Below are 24,675 nucleotides of genomic sequence, written 5' to 3'. Positions count from 1 at the left end.
GGTCACTTCAGTGCACACATTCTTTACTCCTTTCCTGCCACATTTTGGGTATATGGTGCCATACTTTACATCCTTTTATTTTGTGAATGCTTTGACTGGTTTTCATAGATATACTTAATTTCCTGCTTTTGTACTTCATACTTTTCTTACTGACATTTCTTGTCAGGCTGGTTTAGTGGTCATGAATTCCTTTAATCAAGTTTGGGAAACTATCCTTCTGTTCTAAACGATAGCCTTGTTGGATAGTTTTCTTGGCTGCAGGTTTTTTCCGTCAGCATTTTTTGAGTATATCATGCCACTCCATTCTGGCCTGCAGTTTCTGCTGAAAAATCTGCTAATAGCTTTATGGGGTTTCCATTTTATGTAACTTTTCTTTTCTCTTGCTGATTTTAAAAGTCTTTCTTTATCACTACTTTTTTCTATTTTAATTACTATCTGTCTTGGTGGGGATCCCCTTGGGTTTATTTTTGAGGGGCTCTCTGTGCTTCCTTGATCTAGATTTCTGTTTCCCCAAGTTTGGGGAATTTTCACTATTCTTCCAGTGCAATTTCTGCCCCCTTTTCTGTCTCTTCTCCTGAGACCCCTATGATGTGAATGTTATTTCATTTGATGCTGTTACTGAGTTCCCTAAGTCTCTTCATTTACTATTTTTTTCTCCTTTTCAGTTTGATGTTTTCCATTACTCTGTCTTCCAGGTCAGTGATCCTTCTGCTTCCTCTGTTCTACTGTATATTCTCTTTAGTGCATTTTTAGTTTCAGTTGTTGAGCTCTTCATCTCTGATTGGTGCTTTTTTAGGTTTTCTGTCTCTTTGTATTGAGGGTCTCAGTGAGATTCTCCCCTCTTTTTCTCAAGTCCAATTAGGATCTTTGTGAGCATTACTTTAAATTATCAGGTATATTGCTTCTCTCGGTTTTGTTTAGCTCTCTTGTGATTTTGTCCTGTCCTTTCATTTGGGACCTATTTCTGTGTCACCTCATTTTGTCCAACTCTCTAGGTTTTCCTATGTGTTAGGATAGTCAGCTACGTCTTCTGCTCTTGGAAGTAGTGGCTTTATGAAGAAAAGGTCCTATAGTGTCCTGCAATGCAGTGTCCCCTGTTCACCAGAACTTGGCACTTCAGGGGTGTCTCATATGTGTTGCATGTAACGCCACTGTGGGTCTGAGCTGCATGTGCCTTCAGTCCAGTCATGTGCAATGGCTCACTCTGCCTGTTGGGCAAGGTTTGTTCCCTGTGTTGTTAGTGGGCCAATCTGGGGCCACTTGAGTCAGACAGGCATTTGCCAGAGATGCAGTAGCACCAAACTGCAGGACACTTTCCCTGTTGTCCCTTGAGAAGTTTTCATTGGTGGGCAGGGCCTGCAGCCAGACCAAATGACTGCTCCCAGCCCACTGCTGAGGCTCAAGTCAAACTGGTGTGTGTGGTTACCTTCCCCTCTCCTCAGGACAGGTGGCACTTTGGTGTGGTGCTGGCTCCTGTCTGTGCTCCTTGCACATTGCCAGGCTTGTGGCACCACTTTGGATAGGCTTTGGCCAAGGGCATGCTGGAGGGGGCAGGACTGGAGGAGAATCGGGGTGGGGGTGGGGGTTGAGGAAGCTCTTCGCAAGATAGATGGAGAGTATTGGCACTGCACTGGTTCCTGAAGGTGTCTCTGTATCTAGGCTGGGAGATAGGGGAGAAAATGGTGCCTGCCAGCTCTCTTGTTTCTCCTTAATATATCTGCCCTCCGTTACATGCTCTGAAATTAGTAAATAAATTTCTTTCACATATACTTCAGTCTTTCAAACTGTTGCTTCTATGCTCTATCTCCATGGGACTTTTTGTTGTGCTGTCTCTTTAAGGGTCGCAGTCTCTGTTTCCTCTCAACCTCCCATCTGATTTTTCCAGGTGTGACATCCCACTGATCATAAGAACTCTCAAAATTAGTTCCCTCTAGTTTTTAAACCCAAATGGGGTGTTGTCTTCCCCATGCCTGAGATTCTTGTAGTGAGGGTCTGTTTTTCTCCCTTTTTCATGCTCATAGCATTCCTCCCTCCCAAGAACAGTTCCAATGGGTCCCTTTAGCCCCAACCACCTTCTCCACCCTTCCCACCCTCTTTAGTGTGGCCTCTTCTCTACATGTAGCTGTGGAGAGTGTTCTGCCAGTCTTCCTCATTTTCTGGGTTTACACTGATAAGGGTGTTAATCTAGTTGTAGCCTTGGGACAAGGAGAACTTAAGATCATCCTACCTGCCACCTTTCCCTGAAGTCCTCAAAGTTGACTTTTAAGTATTCTACTTTAAGTTGGGAGGTGGGTTCACAAGTGTTTATTAATGTACTTAATAGTTCTACACATACATTCTCTATAATGCATGTAATAGCTGATCTAATTTTGTTTGTATGGAACCAATTTTGTTCCTAATTCTAGCTTTGACCCTGAGTTAGGTCTGTACTGCAGTACCCCCTGTGCTTCACCCTGTAGCCCTAGGTAGTTAATTGTAAATTGGTTGTAGTTAAGAATACTGTAGAAACCACTAATTTTACTAAGTTATTACACAATTTTAGAAATGGCATTTTAGGATCTCTGATTTTTCTTTTCCTTTTTCTAGTTATGATCTGCAGAAACGAATTGCTGAAATGGAAACTCAAAAGGAAAAAATTCATGAAGATACCAAAGAAATTAATGAGAAGAGCAATATACTGTCAAATGAAATGAAAGCTAAGAATAAAGCTGTAAAAGATGTAGAAAAGTAATAATCTCTTGGAAAGTACTAAAGTGTTTAGGTTGAGTTGTTTTTACGTGTGTGTATTTTATATATATATATATAAACTTTCTGCCAGCACATAAATGTAATGCCAACTGTAATTTGCCAACTTATAAAATGGTCTCCTTTTTCAGAAAAAGAATAAAAAACTTAATTGCCTTGCATCCAGTTGATCATCACAAATTCAGTGCACAACACTGGTCCTAAATTAACAGAAGATGCTGCCTCCTAGTGGCAGAACACAATAATACACGGCAAAAAAAAAATTTAACCTGGCAGCTTAGTTGTCTTAAGAATAAACAGTCCACACATCTTAAGAATTAGGTTACTCTAATTCTTAATTAGTAATTAGGTTACTTTTTTTTTTTTTTTTTTTAAGTTTCATCATGACCCTCTCTATGCCTTCTCACAGTATTTGGTGACACCAATATCTCTTACCTATGTGATCTTTTTTTCTTTAAAATGAGTTTTACATTGTGGTATTGTATTTCTATACCTTGACTCTATAGTAACCAGGAAATGTAGTATTTCCCATCCAGTTTAGAAAGGCAAAGCAACTCTTGTAATCATATTTTAATGGCTCCCTCAAATTTAGTGGAAGGAGAGGACCAGTTTGAAAATGGTTAGCTCTAGAATCTTACCTTGTAAGAGCTTGGACACATTTACAGAGGCAGTGTCCCAGGCAGAACATGTAGCATGACTTTGAAATAAATGAATATCTAAAATAGTGACTAATAATTCTCTTTATGACTAATAATTCTCTTTATTTGTTAGGAAACTGAATAAAATTACAAAATTTATTGAGGAAAACAAAGAAAAATTTACACAGCTAGATTTAGAAGATGTTCAAGTTAGGGAAAAATTAAAACATGCTTCAAGTAAAGCCAAAAAACTGGAGAAACAACTTCAAAAAGATAAAGAAAAGGTAGGTTTTGAAAGAAATCTTACAAATTTCATATCTGAATATCAGATTTAATTTTCATTATTTTTCATGGATGTGCCACTCCCTCATTTTTTAAGAAAATGAGTTGGGATTCTGAATATTAAGTGTTCTAGGATTTATCTCTGATTGTGACTTTTTTTTTTCTCCAAAGGTAAATTTTGCATTCATTGGCTTTGAGATTTAGAGTTTATGTTTCTGTGGCATATATTGTCGGGAAAATACTTATCAAGTCACCAATTCTGTTTGATAGTAAACAACATAGTTTTCCTTTTCTTAATGTAATGGTTTAAAGAGATGTTTTTGGTTATGTATTCTGAAATTTTAAAAACATTACCTGCCTCCTAGAGAGTATCAGAATAAGAGTTCTCTCTTGGAAAGGAGGGAAGGGGAAACTCAAAAATCTACAGAGGGTGGATTAGCTATTCTGAGGTTTTAAAAACGATTAAGTTTGGAACAGAACGCATTATTTCCTAGGAATCAGTCCCTAATGATCAATTGGCAGTCTTTCAAACTATTTTCTTAACTAACAGATATTAATAGATATGACATCTAAGTCCCTTCTCCCAAAAAAGGCTTTGTACCATATAATTACATGTTAGTTATAATATAGGCTCTCCTTTATGTTGTATTTTTCCAAATGCATTTGTTTACAAAATACTTTCCATTCAGTATGGGAATAAATCTTGTGCAAATCAGTGTTTGAGGGTCATCATTTTGGGGAAATGTTGAACTCTGGTGCTGGATAATCTGAACAAACCAACGTGGATTTGAGGGTAATGCTTAAATTGGACAGGCTAAGCCAGCTGTAACTATTATAGAGGTATTAGTCTTTAGGCATCAAATGTCAATAAGTGGTTATTACCAAAGGTATTAATGGAATAAGATATTACTCCTACATGGTGACTCTGGAAGGGTAATGTTGTGAAAGATTTTAGGATTTCGGGGAGGCCACGGGGTGTAAAAGTCATCCATGGTAAGTTTCAATATACCATGAAGGACAGTTTAGGAAATTCCACATAGCCAGAGTATATTAATTGGTGAAGAAGGATAGTTATAGCCTGAAAGTAGAACAGAAGGAAGAAAGACCTGAACGCCAGCCAGGGAGAATTCTCTTCCATAACAAATGAGGAATTCGTAGAATTTACTGTTAAATTAAGAGCACAGAAATTGCAGTAAATGGTTAAGAAAGTATTTGCTAAAGCCAGCTAGTTCAAGTCAAATTACAAAGGAAACCACAAAGACTTAGAGGATACTGAGAAATGCTTTTAAATAAGCCAAATACTGATGATACTGGATAGCCTAAAGGTACGTGCTCCTCCAAGTTTAATTTGTTTTACAATCTTAGGTTGAAGAATTTAAAAGTATACCTGCCAAGAGTGAGAAAATCATAAATGAGACAACAACTCGAAATAGTGCCCTTGAGAAGGAAAAAGAGAAAGAAGAAGAAAAATTGAAAGAAGTTATGGATAGCCTTAAACAGGAAACACAAGGGCTTCAAAAAGAAAAAGAAGTAAGATTCTTTATCAGTTGGTGTCTAGGTGACTTTTTTTTTTTAACTTGAAGAATGTTTTTGTGTGGTAATAGTAAAAACTCAACTGTTAGAAAAATTTTGGACTTAACAATATCTAGCATTCATAAAAATAGCTTAAATTCTTTTTGTTTTCTACTTTCCCGTTTTAAAAAAAAAGTTAACTAAATGAGAATTTATGGTGGAGGCAGGAAATGCCCTTATTTGATTTCATCAAATAGCTTTTTGTCTTCTCTTAATTAGTTAACACCTGTAAAAACATGGAACCACACTAACCACAAGTTGATAAGTACCTTTCTTTTCTCCTGTAGCACTTGTATAATAGTTTATGGCTCTTGAGTCAGTTCTTGGTTTGAAATCCTACATCAGTCATTATCTTTCTGTATAGGCTGTTAGGTCTCAAAGTCCTCTTTCTCAAAATGGAAGAAAATATTACCCATCTTGTGAATCTTTTTAAAAATAAAATGTACATACTCTTACATAAAGTGCCTAGAAAGTAAGAAATTAATAAAAATGTTAGCTATTTTAGCACTTCATTAATAGGAGTATGAGGTTGTCATATTGATATGTCTTATCAACCCAATGAGAGTATAAAGCATGAAGCTTAGCTGTCTTTGTTTATATTCACAGCCTTTTTTGACAGAACTGAGTATGCTGAGTAGAAATTGTAAAAGGTGAACCTGGGTGGCTCAGTTGGTTATGTCTGACTTGATTTGGGCTCAGGTTGTGATCTCACGGTTTGTGAGTTCAAGCCGCACATTGGCCTCTGCGCTGACAGGGTAGAGCCTCTTGGGATTCTCTCTCCTCCTCTCTCTGACCCTCCTGTGTATTCTCCCTCTATATCAAAATAAATATATTTTTAAAAAGAAATTGTAATAGATAATACTAATGAGTTGAATTGATTTACGTTCTATAAGTTATGTAAGACTTAAGTACCTAAGTTATAGACTTATATACAAACTTTGTTAATTGTACTTCAGTAAAGTTGTATTGGGTTTGTGGGCTTTTTAAGCTACAGATTTAATAGATTCTGTTTTGGAATGGGGCATGTTCTAATGCCATACTACAGAACTTTATAAGTAACATGCCCATGTGATAAAATGGCAATAGGTAATGCAATAGCTTTCATGAATAGTATATATGGATACAGATTTTCACATTTGCTCATCTAATACATATTGAGTACTTCTGTGTATCTTGGCAACGTGTATTAATGACAAAGCCAGGACACCCATCCAAGTGTCTTCATTCCTCAATATAGTAGCTAAAAAGAGAGGTTCTGCCACTTGAGTGATTGCATGACTTTGAGCAAGTTACTTAAACTGTAGCCTGTTTCCTCAAAATGAGCATAATTATGATATTTACCTCATGAAATTGTTATCTTCAAGAATTCATATAGAACATTCGTAATAGGCCTAGAACATTGTGAGCAGTGTGTACATGTGTTAGTGTTCATGATTTTTACCATTTGACATTTAAACTGATTATCTGATGATTTTGCACATAACCCCATGGTCCTGGGTCTGTTCCCTTATGTGCAAAACAAAAGGATTAAGCTTTTGTAAGTGCTTCTCTTATGCCATTATTCTAATAAATAGATCCTTTCTACATAGTCAGTTATGGTAGCCCCAAATTTCTGCCCACTTGTCAAATATAACCAGTTTCGAGTATTACCTGGCCTTACGTCTAAAATTTACAAAGGTTCATGGGGTGCCTGGGCAGCTCAGTCAGTTGACCATGTGACTCTTGATTTCAGGTCATGATGTCACAGTTTGTGAGATCAAGCCCCTCGTTGGCTCTGTGCTGACAGTGCAAAGCCTGCTTAGAATTCTCTCTCTCCCCCTCTCTCTGTTCCTCTCCTCTTCTCTCTCTCAAAATAAATATATAAACTTTAAAAAGTAAAATTTACAGGGGTGCCTAGCTGGCTCAGTCATTTAAGCGTCAACTTTGGCTCAGGTCATGATCCTACAGTTTGTGAGTTCGAGCCCCGCGCTGGACTCTGTGCTGACAGCTCAGAGCCTGGAGCCTGCTTTGGATTCTGTGTCTCCCTCTCTCTCTGCTCTTCCCCCACTCATGCTCTGTCTCTCTCTCCTTCAAAAATAAACATTAAAAAAATTTTTTTTAATTAAATAAAATTTACAAAGATTCTCAACATAAATATACTTGAGGAAACTTTCTGCTGAATAGTCTTTACACTTTGCCATTTCAGGTAAGGTAATGTGGAATACCATGGATCTAGAGTTTACACTCAAATTTTTGTTCTTTGAACACTCATTTTTGTTGGTGTTTTAATTTCTAAAAAGCATATTTACATCTAGTTCATTAAGTGCTTGTGAAATCAATTGGGAAGTGACTATGTACAGTGAACATTGGCAACCCGGCAAAAACTATTAGTGTGTTCAGCTTGTAACAATTATTTATAATTTTATGTATTATGTTTGTAGAATCTTTAAAGTTGAATTCAAGATGTATGGTTTCCGTTTCAGCTTAGGTTTGAAAACATGTATTTCAGATTTAATGGAGTCCATCATATTTTAACAGAGTCGAGAGAAAGAACTTATGGGTTTCAGCAAATCTGTAAATGAAGCACGTTCAAAGATGGATGTAGCTCAGTCAGAACTTGATATCTATCTCAGTCGTCATAATACTGCAGTGTCTCAATTAAGTAAGGCCAAGGAAGCTCTAAGTGCAGCATCTGAGACTCTCAAAGAAAGGAAAACTGCGATCAGAGATATAGAGGCAAAACTCCCTCAATCTGAACTGGAATTAAAAGAGGTAAATCTTTGCTTCTGTTTTTTTTCTGAATATTGTTTATCAATCCAAGTTTTCAATTTATATGTTTGTATTTATATATTTTTTAATCTAAACATCTGAACTGGCGTAAATGTGTAAGAATGAATATATAAACCAATTAGTGTATTTTTTTCTGATACTGAATTTATGGAAGTCATCAGGGAATTTCATGACCAATTAGAATTTTAACGTAAACTTAAATTATATTCAGTGACCACTTCTGTCTTGTTGGTAACTCAGTTTATTTTGGGGGTAAATTATATTTGTAACTTGAGCTTTTACTTTATACTCTTGACTGGTAATAGAGGTAATAATTTAAAGCCAGGAGGGGGGAATAATGTCAGGAAAAGTGGCTGGTCTAACTTAAGAGATTGAGAAACTGAGAGTTTGGGGGTTTATGTACGTGTGTATGATTCCTTTTGTTGACAGCCTGGCATTTTTGTATAGCAATAGTGCTATTCACCTACCATATTCCCTTTCATTTCAAAGCTATGATTTTTTAAAAAGAAAATTACATATATAATAAATATCTTTCATTATTTAGAATGCAAAGCACACTATAACCATAGTCCTGCCCAGTCCCTTAAATTCTGGGTCCTATACCAACGTCTGTTTTTGATTAGTGCAGACCTTAGGAATTGGAACACACTTACACATAACTTTGTGGTATGGAACTGAGATTTCCGCACACTAGCTTTACTCATTTTATTAATCAGTTTACTACTAGAACCATATTGCACTTAGGGTCCTTGTTATTGACCCAAATAATTTATATTCCTTTAAAATAGAAAACCCATCCATATTTAGAAACCCACACCCTGCAGTTTGGAAGTTTAGTTCTGGTTCAGGTGTTTTTTATTGGTCGTCTTTTTTGAGGGATTACAACTAATTCTATGCTATTAGAATTAGGTTGGGCGTATGTTTCTGGGATTCATTTTTTTTTCTCACTTTTAGAAAGAAAAAGAACTTGAAAAACTTACACAAGAAGAATTAAAATTGAAAAGTTTGGTTCGTGATCTTTTCCAAAAAGTTGAAGAAGCAAAGAGTTCCGTAGCAATGAATCGAAGTAGAGGGAAAGTCCTTGATGCAATAATTCAAGAAAAAAAATCTGGCAGGATTCCAGGAATATATGGAAGATTGGTAAAGTAGATTTATTCGGAAATGGCTCAAGATACTGTAAATAATTTTCTTTCTTTGACTTAACTATAATACTGAGTTGCTGTAACATTCATTTTTGTTTAAAAGACCTTTTTGCTCTTAGTACTCAGTCATGGTAAAATTCTTTGTGGTATGGATTATCTCATATTAAACGTAGTTTTTATTTTTTAGTTTTAGATAACTACCATTTAGTACCAAGAAGAAAAAAAAACTAGCAATGATAAGGAAATTTAACAAAACCACTTTATTCTTTTTTTAAAAAATAAAGAATTTGATAAATTCTGGATTTTATACCATTATACTGAAGATTGTGGCTAGAGTTTAGGGAAATCGGGATAAGGCAGAAACCCAAGGCTAGCAATAGTGGAGACCATTACTGCTCTTGAATTTGAAGAGGGAAGGGAGCTGTAGCCATGGCTACAGGGTGGCCAGAAGGAAATGGGGAAAATATTTCAACCCCCTTCAACTCCTACCCTGCCATCTCTAGCTGTTACTTCACATTTTCTAAAGCTTAGAAAACCAAGGACCCAGTTAGTGCAGTCCCTGAGTTAGCCTTCCAGAGAAAGAAGGAGAAAAGAGAATGATTTGTAAGTGCAAATGAAGATTACCGAGCAGAGTTGCTTCCATGTCTCCAGGCCGTGTGACTTACACCTTATTTACTTGGGCGATATAATTTGAATCTATTCTTTTGCTTTCAAAGAAAAAGCTAGTCTGTATGAATGCTGCTTCATGGCTAATTAATAGGTTGATAAACAGGCAAATATGTTTTATGGGGACTTACATAATCTTAGCTGGCTTTCAATAGTTCAAAAAAAATTTTTTTTCTGTTTACTTATTTTGAGAAAGAGTGCACACAAGCTGGGGAGAGGCAAAGAGAGGGAGAAAATCCCCTAACAGGCTCCATGCTCAGCACAGGATTTGATCTCCCCACTGTGAGATCACAACCTGAGCTGGCCACTTGACCAATTGAGCCACGCCGGCGCTCCAATTTATTTATTTATTTATTTTGTTATTTTTTAGAAAGCAAGCAAGAGCAAGGGAGGGAGAGAGGGAATCCTAAACAGGCTTCACACTGAGTGTGGAGCCCAATGCAGAGTTTGATCCCATGACCCCAGGATCATGACCCAAGACGAAATCGACTCAAATGCTGAGCAGTTGAACCACCCAGGAGCCCCCAAATTTCATTATTTTAGGAAGTTATTTTGCTTATGCTGTAGGGCTTTTAAGGTTGACAGATTTGAAAATCTTTACATTGTATGTTTTCGTTTTCATGAAACAGTTCATTTTGTGCTCATTAAAAATCCAAACTTTGCATATCTTACAAATTTTTTTTAAAGGTGCATTAAAAACTAGTAGTGATTGAAAAAAGGGGAAGGTTGAGTGAGAGGAACACATAACTTTTCATTGAGTACCTTTTGTGTTTTTAAAAACCATGTGTAGGGGCGCCTGGGTGGCTCAGTCAGTTAAGCAGCCGACTTCAACTCAGGTCCATGATCTCGCGGTCCTTGAGTTCGAGCCCCACGTCGGGCTCTGTGCTGACAGCTCAGAGCCTGGAACCTGTTTCAGATTCTGTGTCTCCCTTTCGCTGTGTCTCCCTTTCCCTTTTTCAAAGTAACTTGAAAAATATGTAGGAATTATAATGAAATGATCCTGTGCCTAATTATTGATTGTGCAATGATTTTTTTTTCCCCCTGCCTCTTATTATTAGGGAGACTTAGGAGCAATTGATGAAAAATACGATGTTGCTATTTCATCCTGTTGTCATGCATTAGACTACATTGTTGTTGATTCTATTGATACAGCTCAAGATTGTGTGAACTTCCTTAAAAGACAAAATATTGGAGTTGCAACCTTTATAGGTTTGGATAAGGTAGGTATTCATAATAAACTACCTCTAATTTAATTTTAAAGTACTAAATTGTTTTCTGCATTTGAACTCTAGCTTTTTTCTTTATAGTTATTTAGTGAACAGCTGGTAGGTTTTGAGGATATTTTAGGCTGTGGGTTTATATAGTTGTAAGAAAAAACCTTGCAATGCCTCCCTTAAAGGAATATACATTCTGATATTAGAGTGACTGATAGCTTGGCGCTTCTAACTTCCATCATCAGTAACTGCTTTTAATAAAACAAAAACCTTTACAGAGATAGAATTCACGTACCATAAAATTAACTATTTTAAAGTGTAGAGTTCATTGGTTTTAGTGTATTTATAAGATTGTTAAATTATGACCACTAATTTCAGAATGTTTTCATCACCCCAAAAAGAAATCTCATACTCATTCCCAGTCAAAACCTATCTCCTGCCACCTGCAGTTTGTAATCTGCTTTTTGATTTACCTGTTGTGGATATTTTGTATAAATGGAATCATACAGTATGTAGGTTTTTGTGTATGTTGTCTTAGGTTTTCAAAGTTTATCCATATTGTAGCATGTATCAGCAGCTCATTCCTCTTTATTGCCAAATGATGCTCCTTGTGTGAATATACCACATTTTGTTTATCCATTCAACAGTGATGAACATTTGTGTTGTTTCCATGTTTGGGCTATTATGGCTAATTGCTGTTATGAACATTCATACACAGATTTTTGTGCATACCTGTTTTCAGCTCTCTTTGGTTAATATCTAGGAGTAGAATTGCTGGGTTACCTGTTAACTAACATTTTGAGGAACTGCCAAACTTTCCCATTGTGGCTATACAATATCCTACCTGTAATGTATAGTTTCCAGTATCTTTACATCCTCACCAACACTTGTTTCTACGTCTATTTTATTATAACCATCTTAGTGTTGGGTATGTAGTGGTCTCTTACTGTGGTTTTGATTTGCATTTCCTGATTACTAACGTTGAATATTTTTTCATGTGCTTATTGGGCATTTAGTTTATCTTCTTTGAAGAAGTATCTATTCAAATCCCTTGCCTATTTGTTCATTGCTTTATTTGTCTTACTAGTAAGTTTTAAGAGTTTTTTCATATATTTTGGGTGCAAGTCTTGTCAGATGTATGTTTGCAGATGTTTTCTCCCATTCTGTGCATTGTCTTCACTTCCTTGACAGTGTCCTCTGAAGCACAGTTGTTTAAAATTTTAATCATTTTGTCGAATTTTGTTTTAAATGTTTTGTTTAAATGTTCTTATGTTTTGTGTGTCATATCTAAGAAACTACTGCATAATCCAAGCACATGGTGATTTACCTCCTGTTTTCTTTTGTGGCTTTAGCTTTTACATTTTGGTTTTTAGTGCATGTTCAGTTAATTTTATAACAGAGTAAAGTGTACCTCTACTCTTAGATGTAGATATCAGTTGTTTCAGCACCACTTGTTGAGAAGACTATTCTTTGCCCATTGAATTTTCTTGGCATCTGTATCAAAGATTAACTGACCATAAATCTGAGGGTTTATTTCTGAATTCTCCATTTGTCTATATATCTATTCTTATGAGTACCACACTGTTTATTTTAAATTATTTTATTTATTTTTTAATTTATATCCAAGTTAGTTAGCATACAGTGCAATAATGATTTCAGTAGATTCCTTATTGCCCCTTAGCCATTTAGCCCATCCCCCCTCCCACAGTCCCTCCAGTAACCATTTGGTCTCCATATTTAAGCATCTCTTATGTTTCATCCCCTTCCGTTTTTATATTATTTTTGCTTCCCTTGCCTTATGTTCATCTGTTTTTTATCTTAAAGTCCTCATATGAGTGAAGTCATATGATTTTTGTCTTTCTCTAATTTCACTTAGCATAATATCCTCTCGTTCCATCCGTTTAGTTGCAAATAGCAAGATTTCATTCTTTTTGATTGCTGAGTAATACTGTATTGTATATATATACCATGTCTTCTTTGTCCATTCTGTCCATCAATGGACATTTGGGCTCTTTCCATACTTTGGCTATTGTTGATAGTGCTGCTATAAACATGGGGGTGCATGTGTCCCTTTGAAACAGCACACCTGTATCCTGTGGATAAATGCCTAGTAGTGCAATTGCTGGGTTGTAGGGTAGTTCTATTTTTAGTTTTTTGAGGAACCTCCATACTGTTTTCCAGAGTGGCTGCACCAGCTTGCATTGCCACCAACAATGCAAAAGAGATCCTCTTTCTCCACATCCTTGCCAACATCTGTTGTTGCCTGAGTTGTTAATGTTAACCATTCTGACAGGTGTAAGGTGGTATCTCATTGTGGTTTTGATTTGTATTTCCCTGATGATGAGTGATGTGGAGCAGTTTTTCATGTGTCGGTTGGCCGTCTGGATGTTTTCTTGGAGAAGTGTCTATTCATGTCTTTTGCCCATTTCTTCACTGGATTATTTGGTTTTTGGGTGTTGAGTGTGATAAGGTCTTTATAGATTTTGGATACTGACCCTTTATCTGATATGTCATTTGCAAATATCTTCTCCCATTCTGTCAGTTGCCTTTTAGTTTTGCTGATTGTTTCCTTTGCTGTGCAGAAGCTTTTTATTTTGATGAGGTCCCAGTAGTTCATTTTTGCTTTTGTTTCTCTTCCCTCTGGAGACGTGTGGAGTAAGAAGTTGCTGCGGCCAAGATCAAAGAGGTTTTTGCCTGCTTTCTCCCTGAGGATTTTGATGGCTTCCTGCCTTACATTGAGGTCGTTTATCCATTTTGAGTTTATTTTGTGTATGGCATAAGAAAGTGGTCCAGGTTCATTCTTCTGCATGCTGCTGTCCAGTTTTCCCAGCACCACTTGCTGAAGAGACTGTCTTTATTCCATTGGATAGTCTTTCCTGCTTTGTCAAAGATAAGTTGGCCATACATTTGTGGGTCCATTTCTGGGTTCCCTATTCTGTTCCATTGGTCGGAGTGTCTCTTCTTGTGCCAGTACCATATTGTCTTGATGATTACAGCTTTGTAGTATAGCTTAAAGCCTGGGATTGTGATGCCTCCTGCTTTGGTTTTCTTTTTCAAGATTGCTTTGGCTATTGGGGGTCTTTTCTGGTTCCATACAAATTTTAGGATTATCTGTTCTAGCTCTGTGAAGAATGCTGGTGTTATTTTGATAGGGATTGCATGGAACATGTAGATTGTTTTGGATAGTTATTGACATTTTAACAGTATTTGTTCTTCCTATCCAGGAACATGGAATATTTTTTCCATTTTTTATGTCTTCTTCATTTTCCTTCATAAGCTTTCTATAGTTTTCAGTGTATAGATTTTTCACCTCTTTGGTTAGATTTATTCCTAGGTATTTTATGGGTTTTGGTGCAATTGTAAATGGGACTGATTCCTTGATTTCTCCTTCTATTACTTCATTGTTGGTGTATAGGAATGCAGCCGATTTCTGTGCATTGATTTTTATATCCTGAAACTTTGCTGACTTCATGAATCAGTTCTAGCAGTGTTTTGGTGGAATCTTTAGGGTTTTCTATATAGAACATCATGTCATCTGCGAAGAGCAAATGTTTGACCTCCTACTGGTCGATTGGATGCCTTTTATTTCTTTATGTTGTCTGATTGCAGAGGCTAAGACTTCCAATACTATGTTGAATAACAGTGGCAAGAGTGGACATCCCTGTCTTGTTCCTGACCTAGGGGAAAGCTCTCAGTTTTTCCTCATTGAGGATGATGTTAGCAGTGGGTCTTTCATATATGGCTTTTATGATCTTGAGGTATGCTCCTTCAATCCCTACTTTCTTGAGGGTTTTTATCAAGAAAGGATGCTGTATTTTGTCAAATGCTTTCTCTGCATCTATTGTGAGGATCATGAGTACCACAGTCTTAATTACTATAGCTTTGTAATAAGGTTTGAAATCAGTAGTTCTCTAATTTTCTTGTTCTTTTTTTAATGTATGTATGTTTATTAATTTTGAGAGAGCGTGTGAGCAGGGAGGGGCAGAGAGAGAGAATCCCAAGTAGGCTTTGTTCTGTCAGCACAGAGCCCGATGAAGGGCTCAGTCTCACAAACCATGAGATCATGATGTGAGCTGAAATCAAGATTTGGACGCTTAACCAACTGAGCCGCCCAGGCGCTCCTAATTTTATTCTTTTATATCAAGATTGTTCTAATTTCCATATGAATTTTAAGATTAGCTGGTCAGGGGTACCTAGGTGGCACAGTCAGTTAAGCATGTAACTCTTGATCTCTGCTCAGGTCATGATCTCATGGTTCTTGAGATTGAGCACCCCTTTGGGCTATACACTGATGGTGTGGAACAACCTTGGGATTCTGTCTCTCTTCTCTGTTCTCCCCAGCTTATGCACACTCTCAAAGTAAATAAACTTTAAAAAAAAAAATTAAAGATTAGTGGGTCAGTTTCGGGGGGAGAGGGAAGGCAACTGGGATTTTTGATGCAGGTTGAATTGAATCTGGAAATCAATTTGGGTTGCCATCTTAATTCTAAACCTTAACAATCCAGGAACTGGGGCTGTCTTCCATTTATTTAGGTCTAAATTCATACTATAATATTTTACAGCATTTAGTGTATAGGTCTTTTGTTGTTAAATGTATTTCTAAGTTTTGGGGGGTTTTCTGTCTTGTTTAATATGATATTATAATTGGAATTTTTTAATCCCACTTTTAAGTTATTCATTACTAGTGTGTACAAATACAATTAATTTTTGTACATTGGTCTTGTATCCTACCAATTTGCTGAATTCATATTAGGTTTAATAGTTTTGTGTGTGTGCATTCCCTAGGATTTTGTATATATAAGATCATGTCATCTGTGAATAGAATTTTATACTTTTTAAATAACGGCAAAATAATTATGCAGATATTCAGAACCTTGTATACATGTTCTTACATGTTACATATGTATATTATGTAAGTAATACCCTAAAGAAATGATACATTCTGTTTTTCTTTCTTTTTTTTTTTCTTTTTTTAACTTTTAGATGACTGTATGGGCGAATAAAATGACCAAAATTCAAACTCCTGAAAATACTCCTCGGTTATTTGATTTAGTAAAAGTAAAAGATGAGAAAATTCGCCAAGCTTTTTACTTTGCTTTACGGGATACCTTAGTTGCTGACAACTTAGATCAAGCCACAAGAGTAGCATATCAAAAAGATAGAAGATGGAGAGTGGTGACATTACAGGGGCAAATCATAGAACAATCAGGTAATGAAAGTGTTTTTCCTGGGGCGCCTGGGTGGCTCAGTCAGTTAAACATCCAGCTTTGACTCAGGTCATGGACTCGCGGTTTGTGGGTTCTAGCCCTGCATCGGGCTCTTTGCTGACAGTTCAGAGCCTGGAGCCTGCTTCGGATTTTGTGTCTCCCTCTCTCTTCTGCCCCTCCCCAGCTTCTTCTTCTCTTTCTCTCTTTGCCTCTCAAAAATAAATAAACATAATTTTTTAAAAAATTTTTTAGTTCTTTTCCTGACATTGAGTTTATTTAATCTTGTTGGAATACAGCTAAGTCTGACTTCTCTGTTTTATAGGTACAATGACTGGTGGTGGAAGCAGAGTAATGAAAGGAAGGATGGGTTCATCAGTTGTTGTTGAAATCTCAGAAGAAGAGGTGAGCATATATAAAATTAGAGTCAGACTTTTTTTAAAGCCTTCTGATGTGTAACATACATACTATAAAATTAAGCCTTTTTAAGGATACTCAGATTTTAAATTAACAGATTGTATTTTGTATAAATGATATATGTAAGCTGTGGGATTTTTTAAATGTAAAATCCTTTAAACTTCTAAAAATAAAACATGTTAATTTAGAAAGTATGTGCTCAACATATGTATCTTTCTAATACTACATTTGGATCATATGGACATTTCATAATTTAATCAATCATTATTTAACATTTAATGTTTTTCACATATAATTGGTATAGTCCATGATTGTTTTTTCTATTTCAAAATAAGTATAGCAAAGATTTCTGATATGCATTTCCAAGTTTTATTTCAAAATATTTTACATGCCCACAAGTATGAGAACGTCAAGATGCCTAGAAAAAATTACTGTGTTCCGTTATCAGAACACTATACTTTTTCCTTGGATACTGAGCTTTTTCCAAAGAGGTGTACCTTGATTTTTTTCCCCCATATTTTGAAATAGTTTATATCCTTCCACTTAAAATTTTGAATGGTATAAATAGGTGACTGTGCAACACTTAAAATTGTCTTTCCATCTGATTCTGTGATACAGAAATTAGTTTGACCATCTCCTAAGCTTTAGGATTGGGGTTTGGAATGGGGATTTTGGTTTTGTTCTAGGCTTTAAAATCAGAAGTTGGGGTTTTCTTCATTCCTAAATTAATTTCGCTATTAATCTGAAATGACTCTTAGAGAAAACTTATTTCACTGGTACTCTTTGTAGGTAAATAGAATGGAATTACAGTTGCAGAAAGACTCTCAAAAAGCAGTGCAAATCCAGGAACAGAAAGTACAACTGGAAGAAGCAGTAGTTAAGTTAAGGCATAATGAACGAGAAATGAAGAATACACTAGAAAAGTTTACTGCAAGCATCCAGGTACTCTTTTATTAATATTAGCTAAAGCTATTGGAATTCAGTAGCATTTGGCAGAAGCGTTTTGTTGTCTGCTTATAGTTTTAGAAAATAAGGGAGAAGAATGGTTCTCTAGGTGGAAGGCCTGTCTCTTGATTTCATTTCCCTGAGTGTTAAAGTCCCTGTTGCAGTTTTCCTCCAGTCACGGCTATTCTTTGTTTGCATTTATACACCTTGGAAATGTGTCTTCCCTTAATATCTGTGTAACCCTTTAATTTCATTCTCTTTTCAAAGTAGAATGTTTCTTAATTATGAAAAAGCAGTGCATACCCCACTGATTTAAAAAACAAAAAACAATTTGCCAGAAATATCCAAAAGATGATTGCCCTTACAGTTTATGTATATTCTTCAACTTTTTGGTATAAATACCTAGTCTGTGTTTATGTCCTATATTTATACAGATATGTGTATAGATTTTTACTGAGTCATGTTAATTTTTCTTAGTAAATTGTGGTTTTCTTTCCAAGCCAATGTAAATTTACTTTTACAGCTGCATTTGAGTGTGTTCTTTATGTCACAATTTGATAAATGCTTTTCTATGTTGTTATGAATACTGCTATGTTTAAAATATCCTAGTTAGAGGCTTCTGGCTGGCTCAGTCAGTGGAGCATGCAACTCTTGATCTCACTCTTGTGATTTCGAGCCCCACATTGGGTGTAGAGATTACTTAAAAATAAAATCTTTAAAATAAATAAAATATCCTTGTTTGGTATATCTTTATGCACCCAATTATTTCCTTAGGTTAGATTACTAAAATTATGGTTATTATCCACTATGTGTACAGTGTTAAAGGTATTGTTGTATGATGCCAAATTGTCTTCAAATGGATGGTTCCAATTAATTTACTTTTAGTAGTATATGTAAATAATTATTTTTCCAAGTCTTTGAAAACTAGGCGGTCTTCACTGTGTCGTGAGTTTGCTACTCTGTACCTAAAAGTGGCATTTTAACTTATATTTGTGATGAATTTCAAATTTCATGTGTGTGTTGGCCATTTTCATGTTTTATGTTAACTATTCATGTTTTCTGCTCTTTTCCTATTAGTATTTGTCTTCTTCTTAAAGATTTTAAGTGTCTTTTTGTTTAAGGCAAATATCATTGTTATAGTAAGTTAAAATAATGATCTGTAATGTTAAAACATTTCTGTAGCGTTTAAGGGAGCAAGAAGAATATTTGAATGTCCAAGTTAAGGAACTCGAAGCTAATGTGCTTGCTACAGCCCCTGACAAGAAAAAGCAGAAGTTACTAGAAGAAAATGTTAGTGTTTTCAAAAAAGGTATGTGTATGTGTTTAAGGGTACACACTTCCTTCTTTTTTTTTCTTTTTTTTGAGATTGCCAAAAATAGGTTTTTAATATTTGAAATGTTTAAAATAGTTTGTAGAATAAAAATAGCAGTTGTGTATTTATGTGCAAGTCAGCTGCTCTGTTTTATAGTTTCTATTATTTCTTTTTTTTTAATAATTTCTTTTTGAGAGAGAGAACGCACAATTTGGGGAGGGACAGAGGGAGAGGGAGAGAATCCCAGGCAGCTCCAACACGGAGCGTGACCCCACGAACCATGAGACTATGATGTGAGCCAAAATCAAGCGTTGGAAGCTTTAACCAACTGAGTCACCAGGCACCCTCTATGATCTCAATCTTAAAAGGTTATAAAGTAAGTACTATTAAGTACTTCATTTAGCCAATAAGAAAACTTAAGGCACAGAATGGTTTATATAATTTGCCCAAAGTCGTCATATATATAGCTTGTAGAGGAATTGAGGACCAGAGCAATCTGATTCCAGAACCAGTGCTCTTAATTTTATACTTTGTGTAGTTTGGCTCAGTCTTACCCTTCAAGATAATAGTTATTTTATGGATTTAGGAAACTGAGTATCTGGGGAAGCTAAATCACTTTAAAGCACACAAGAAATAAGTGGTATACACATGAAGAAAAACAGTCTTTGAAAACTTAAAAAACATGTTTTCCTTCCAGAACTTTTTTCTTTTGTACATGTAAATATTGTAAGTGTTCTACCAGTATACATAAAGCAAGAAAGGGAATTCATAAGCTTATAGCCAAAATTGGCTTTGAAATTTAAATCCCCTGATCATGCACTTGAACAGCCCTGCTTCTCTTTTCATGTTAGCTTCAATCAAACAGATGTGCATCTTATTGCAGGAGGGGGGAATGACAGGTTATAATTAGATCCCTTCCTGGCTTACAGTATTTTAGCTAGTGAACAGCAAACACAGCCTTTTGTCACATCCTCAGGAAAGACCCCTGTTACAGTTCAATTTGTGAACCCAGGAGGGCACATACTGATTGTCCAACCAAAGAACTAGTTGGGGGCTAGGGCACTTGGATGGCTCAGTCAGTTAAGCTAAGCATCCGACTTCAGCTCAGGTCATGATCTCACAGTATGTGAGTTCAAGCCCCATATCAGGCTCTGGGCTGGCAGCACAGGTCCTTCTTTAGATCCTGTCTTCCTCTCTGTCTGACTCTCAAAAATAAATATTAAGCAAAGAAAAGAAGAACTAGTTGGGGTGGACTTGTAGTAATTATTCAAATGCTCCAAAAATGAGTTTTCTTCCAACAGAAAAAGAGATAAAAAGATATTAAGTAGACCTACTTTGCACATTGAATATTCACCAGTACCCGTATTAACTTTATTTTTTTTCCCAGATCTTTCTTTTTTAAGTTTATTTCTTTTGAGAGACAGGCTAGGTGGGTCAGAGAGAGAGAAAGAGAATCCCAAGCAAGCTCCGCACTGCCAGTGCAGAGCCTGACACGGGGCTCAAACTCATAAACCGCAAGATCATGACCTAAGCCAAAACCAAGTGTCGGACAATCAACTGACTGAGCCACACAGGTACCCCTGTCTACATTTTTAATATTAAGACATTCACAGGGTGCCTGGGTGGCTCAGTTGGTTAAGCGTCCCGACTTGAGCTCAGGTCATGATCTCACGGTCTGTGAGTTTGAGCCCTGCGTCAGATTCTGGAGAGCCTGCTTCAGATTCTGTCTCCCTCTCTCTTTGCCCGTCCCCTGCTCACGCTCTGTCTCTCAAAAATAAATAAACGTTAAAAAAAAATTTTTTTTTTTTTAATTAAAAAAAAAAACATTCACTCAGCATCTGCTGCTGGCCATGACCAGGTTTGTTTAAGTGCGGTGATTGAGCAGTGAACAAAATGAAGTCCCTCTTTTTAAGGATCTCACGCTTCAGATTAGGAAGCTGAACAAATACATTGCTTTTTGTATTGGGTGGTGCTGAGTGATAATAAAATCAGGGTTCACAGGACAGGGTGGAGATAGGGAATCACAGTGGTTAGGCAGGCCTCTACTAGAGAGACTTAAGCAGAGACACAACAGAAGTATGAGTGCTATGTGATACTTGGGAAAAGAGCATTTTAAGATCATAGAGGTACATAGGCCCTGAGGCAGGAGTATGCTAGGAGTCTCCAGGAACACAAGGAAGCCAAAGTGGCTAGCGGAAGAATCCAGATAATGTAGGGCCTTATAGGCCATGTCTCTGAGAGAAATAGCCACCAGAGTGATGTACGGTGGAAGCGGCCTCATGTGACAGGTTTTTTTTCCCCCCCTTGCATTTATTTTGGATCTGTATTTTGTTCTTGCAGACACATTAGCTTAACTCTTTCTCCACACAGTATTTGTTGTGACTGGTTTGGTGGTACCCAATTGTCAGATGAGCAGCCAAAAACGTATGTGTGTCATTTATAACAACATTTTCACAGAGACTACTGGAATCTGTATTTCATTCTTACTTGAAAAGGAAGCTTTGACTTTATTAGGAGCCCTGTATATATATATATAGCTCCTCTCATGGAAATACTGACTATTATTAATAGACTAACACTATTGGGTAATATCAATACTGTTAATATCTTCTGTGAAGTACTCATTTCTGCAAGTATCCCTTTAAAATTAAATTTCATTTTAGAATTTAAAATGAATTTAAAATTAAAAATTTTTTAGAATAGCTGTTTATAGAGAATGGGGGGGAGGTGGTTATAGAATAAAGGCTTCAAACTTATAGATGATATATGCCACATAGTTTTTCCTTCTACTTCTAATAGACATGCTACTATAGATATTAAAAAAGAAATGCATGGTAGATACATACTTAAGAAAATGTTCTGCAAGTTGGACTCTTTCCAGGGGCATTCTGGCCCACCCCCAGTATAAGTTGTGGTGCCAGCACACATAGTAGCTGGTGTTTTGACCCATAAGTGAGCAGAGCACGCAAGTAGCTTAATGGAATTTTAACTTCAGAGAACATTGCCACTGTGAGCAAAATAATTCATTAAATAGAGTATTTTGGGGGTGGAGAGGGATTACGAGTCTTGGCAATATAGAACTTTTAAATGTGTGTATTTAATAACCTTAGGATAAAAAGACGCTACAGAAGGCCAAAAAGAAGACATGAATTGTTTTTTGTTTCAGGAGCCAAGTGGTGATTTCAGAAATGTAAAAAATGAGTTGTTGGAATCCAACTCTGATAATGTAGGACAAAAAGGGGAAATGGTAAATTAATGAGATATGTAGACTTGTTGGAATTAACAACCTACCTGACAAAGAAGAGACAGTGGAGGGGGAGCAGTCATTAAGTCCTCATGCAATCCTGTTTTCAGCAAATCCTGCCTGCCTCCTATGCCAAATGTCCATATTCCTCCTGTAGGAGCTTTGTGGGATTCTTTCCATAAGTTAACATTTCTGTTTACCTTTCTAGACATAAGATAGCTTGAACTCATCTTTTTGCCACCTGTCATTCTTTCTATATTGTATAGTGATCAGAATTCAAATATGGAGAAGAGATTCCACCCTGGCTAGTGTAATCGGGATCTGTGTAGTGTATGTGTGTGTTTAAGAGAGTATTAGACTGTTTACAGAATCACTGGGTGGGATAACTAAAGAAGGAAATTCTAGGTTGAATATCTAAGAATGATATCTAGAGCCATTCTGTAGAACCATCAAAGGAACTATACTGCCTCTTTTATAATTGGAAAGTCATCTCTCAAATTGGGAAGATGGCACTGCAACTACCAACAATAGAAGCACATTGCATCCGTTCCAATTCACGCCATCAAAGTTAGTGCTATTGCCTGTCAGTATTCACAGAGCTTTTGACTGAACACCAGAATTTCTAATGCCACCAAGAAAATACAAATTTCTGTCACTGCTTGCCAGCAGAAACATGTTCATCACATATGCCTTCCAAATTATGTGAATTTTTTCAATTGAATGGACCCTAATTATGTCTGAAGCCTAGATATGAGGGAATCTGGGAAATCAAATTTTAGTTTTCTGTGCCATAGAGAAAACTGCCAGTTCATCCTCCCTCCCCCACTTTGTTACAACATGTGAGGGAGTACTGTAAGTTAGGTTAGCAAAATAAAACCGCCACAGTTCTTTTTTATCACAGACAAGTTAATAGGCACATAGTCTGAGGGCAGAAATCATTATGAGACCAGTAGTCAGTCAAGGAAGTACGTGAGAAAAAGTTGCAGAGATTTTTGGAAAATGCCTGAGGGCATGAAGCCATTAAACAGGTTGTGCTTATGGCTAAGCCAGGTAATTTAACCATGTGTTATAATACCATTTGTTCTGACATGGGGTATTCTAGTTTATTTTGGGGGGAGGTATTCTAGTGGGTTTTTTGAGATTCACTTTGCCCAAATTTGTAAAATTTCTTTTGCATGCATCAGGTTAAGTCATATGACTGAATAAGTTTACATCTAACAAGTGATGTGTGTGAACCTAGAAACATGGAGTTCTTTCTTTTTATTTCAGAATATGACAGTGTGGCTGAAAGAGCTGGTAAAGTAGAAGCTGAGGTTAAAAGATTACACAATATCATCGTGGAAATCAATAACCATAAACTCAAGGCCCAACAAGACAAACTTGATAAAATAAATAAGCAATTAGATGAATGTGCTTCTGCTATTACTAAAGCCCAAGTAGCAATCAAGACTGCTGACAGGTAGAGTATGTGTACTACCTAACTTGTCATCTTGCTACCTCCACTGTGGATAAGGGGTTTATATTTAAATGTAATGCCCTTCAAACATTTCCACTGTTATTTATTAAGCCTGTCTGACATGTTTTTACCTAACAGGACTTTAGTAAAGGGAAGCCTATAAACATTTATTTTATGACCATTTTTGTGTATGTTTTAAGTGGTAAACAGGTATGCCGTGACATACAGAACTCCCCAGTTATTGTGTGCACATAAAAATTAGAGTTTTGTTTCTCTGGCTTAGAGGAATAGATGGTTTTTAATTTAAATAGATTTAGATCTTAGGAAAATAAGAGGTAAAAACGAGACCTCTTGGCAAAATTGTCTTGGTAACTTTCTAGTTTACGTGATTATTCCATTGTCCCAACTCAACAAAAAGTTATTAACCATTCATAGATTTTTTTTATTTTTTTTAATTTTTTAAAATGTTTGGGAGAGAGTGTGAGCGGAGGGAGGAGCAGAGAGAGAGGAAGACACAGAATCAAGCAGGTTCCAGGCTCTGAGCTGTCAACACAGTGCCAGATGCAGGGCTCAAACCCATGAACTGAGAGATCATGACCTGAGCCAAAGTCAGAAGTTTAAACGACTGAGCCACTCAGGCACCCCTCATAGATCATGTTTTTAAATTAATTTTTAGAATATTTATTGTTGTTTCTAAAGAATTAGAGCTAAATTTAGGTATACAAAATGTTGAAATGTAAACAACTGTTTCTTTTATCTTAAAATTATAACAGATTGCATATTGATTACCTGGTTCATTTGTGTATTTGGTTCAGAGATAAAGCACTAATAAGCCATTTGTTTATGTTAGGAGCAGAAGTTTGCCTAAACACATTTGTCAAAGTAGAAGTAACTTTTTTAAGGGAAAAAATAGTCCTTGTTGCCCTCCTTGGGAAGCACATGTTGCCCTAACTGGGAGGTATTTTTTTATTTGAGTGTATAACTTCATGGGTGTAGAGATTTAAGAATCTCCAGTCTGATAAGACAAGACAAAATAATAATTCAATGGACAACTTTGCTTCATGATCTA

The 24,675-nt window shown here is 36.3% G+C and overlaps 1 protein-coding gene across 2 annotated transcripts in view; it reads left to right on the top strand.

Annotated features, from left to right (window-relative positions):
• The window catches only part of SMC4 (structural maintenance of chromosomes 4), a 46,452-nt gene that overhangs the window by 17,609 nt on the left and 4,168 nt on the right, over positions 1–24,675 (top strand). For both annotated transcript variants that reach the window (XM_043595008.1, XM_043595010.1), the window contains exons 8-18: positions 2,587–2,727; positions 3,517–3,667; positions 5,031–5,195; positions 7,755–7,988; positions 8,961–9,146; positions 10,873–11,034; positions 16,012–16,237; positions 16,558–16,637; positions 17,439–17,591; positions 18,777–18,903; positions 23,420–23,609. In XM_043595008.1, coding sequence (XP_043450943.1) covers positions 2,587–2,727; positions 3,517–3,667; positions 5,031–5,195; positions 7,755–7,988; positions 8,961–9,146; positions 10,873–11,034; positions 16,012–16,237; positions 16,558–16,637; positions 17,439–17,591; positions 18,777–18,903; positions 23,420–23,609 — 1,815 coding nt within the window. The remainder of the gene's footprint in view (positions 1–2,586; positions 2,728–3,516; positions 3,668–5,030; positions 5,196–7,754; positions 7,989–8,960; positions 9,147–10,872; positions 11,035–16,011; positions 16,238–16,557; positions 16,638–17,438; positions 17,592–18,776; positions 18,904–23,419; positions 23,610–24,675) is intronic.

The sequence above is a fragment of the Prionailurus bengalensis genome, chromosome C2 (assembly GCF_016509475.1).
Source record: "Prionailurus bengalensis isolate Pbe53 chromosome C2, Fcat_Pben_1.1_paternal_pri, whole genome shotgun sequence".
NCBI lineage: Eukaryota > Metazoa > Chordata > Mammalia > Carnivora > Felidae > Prionailurus > Prionailurus bengalensis.
This window is presented reverse-complemented; position numbering and strand designations above follow the sequence as displayed.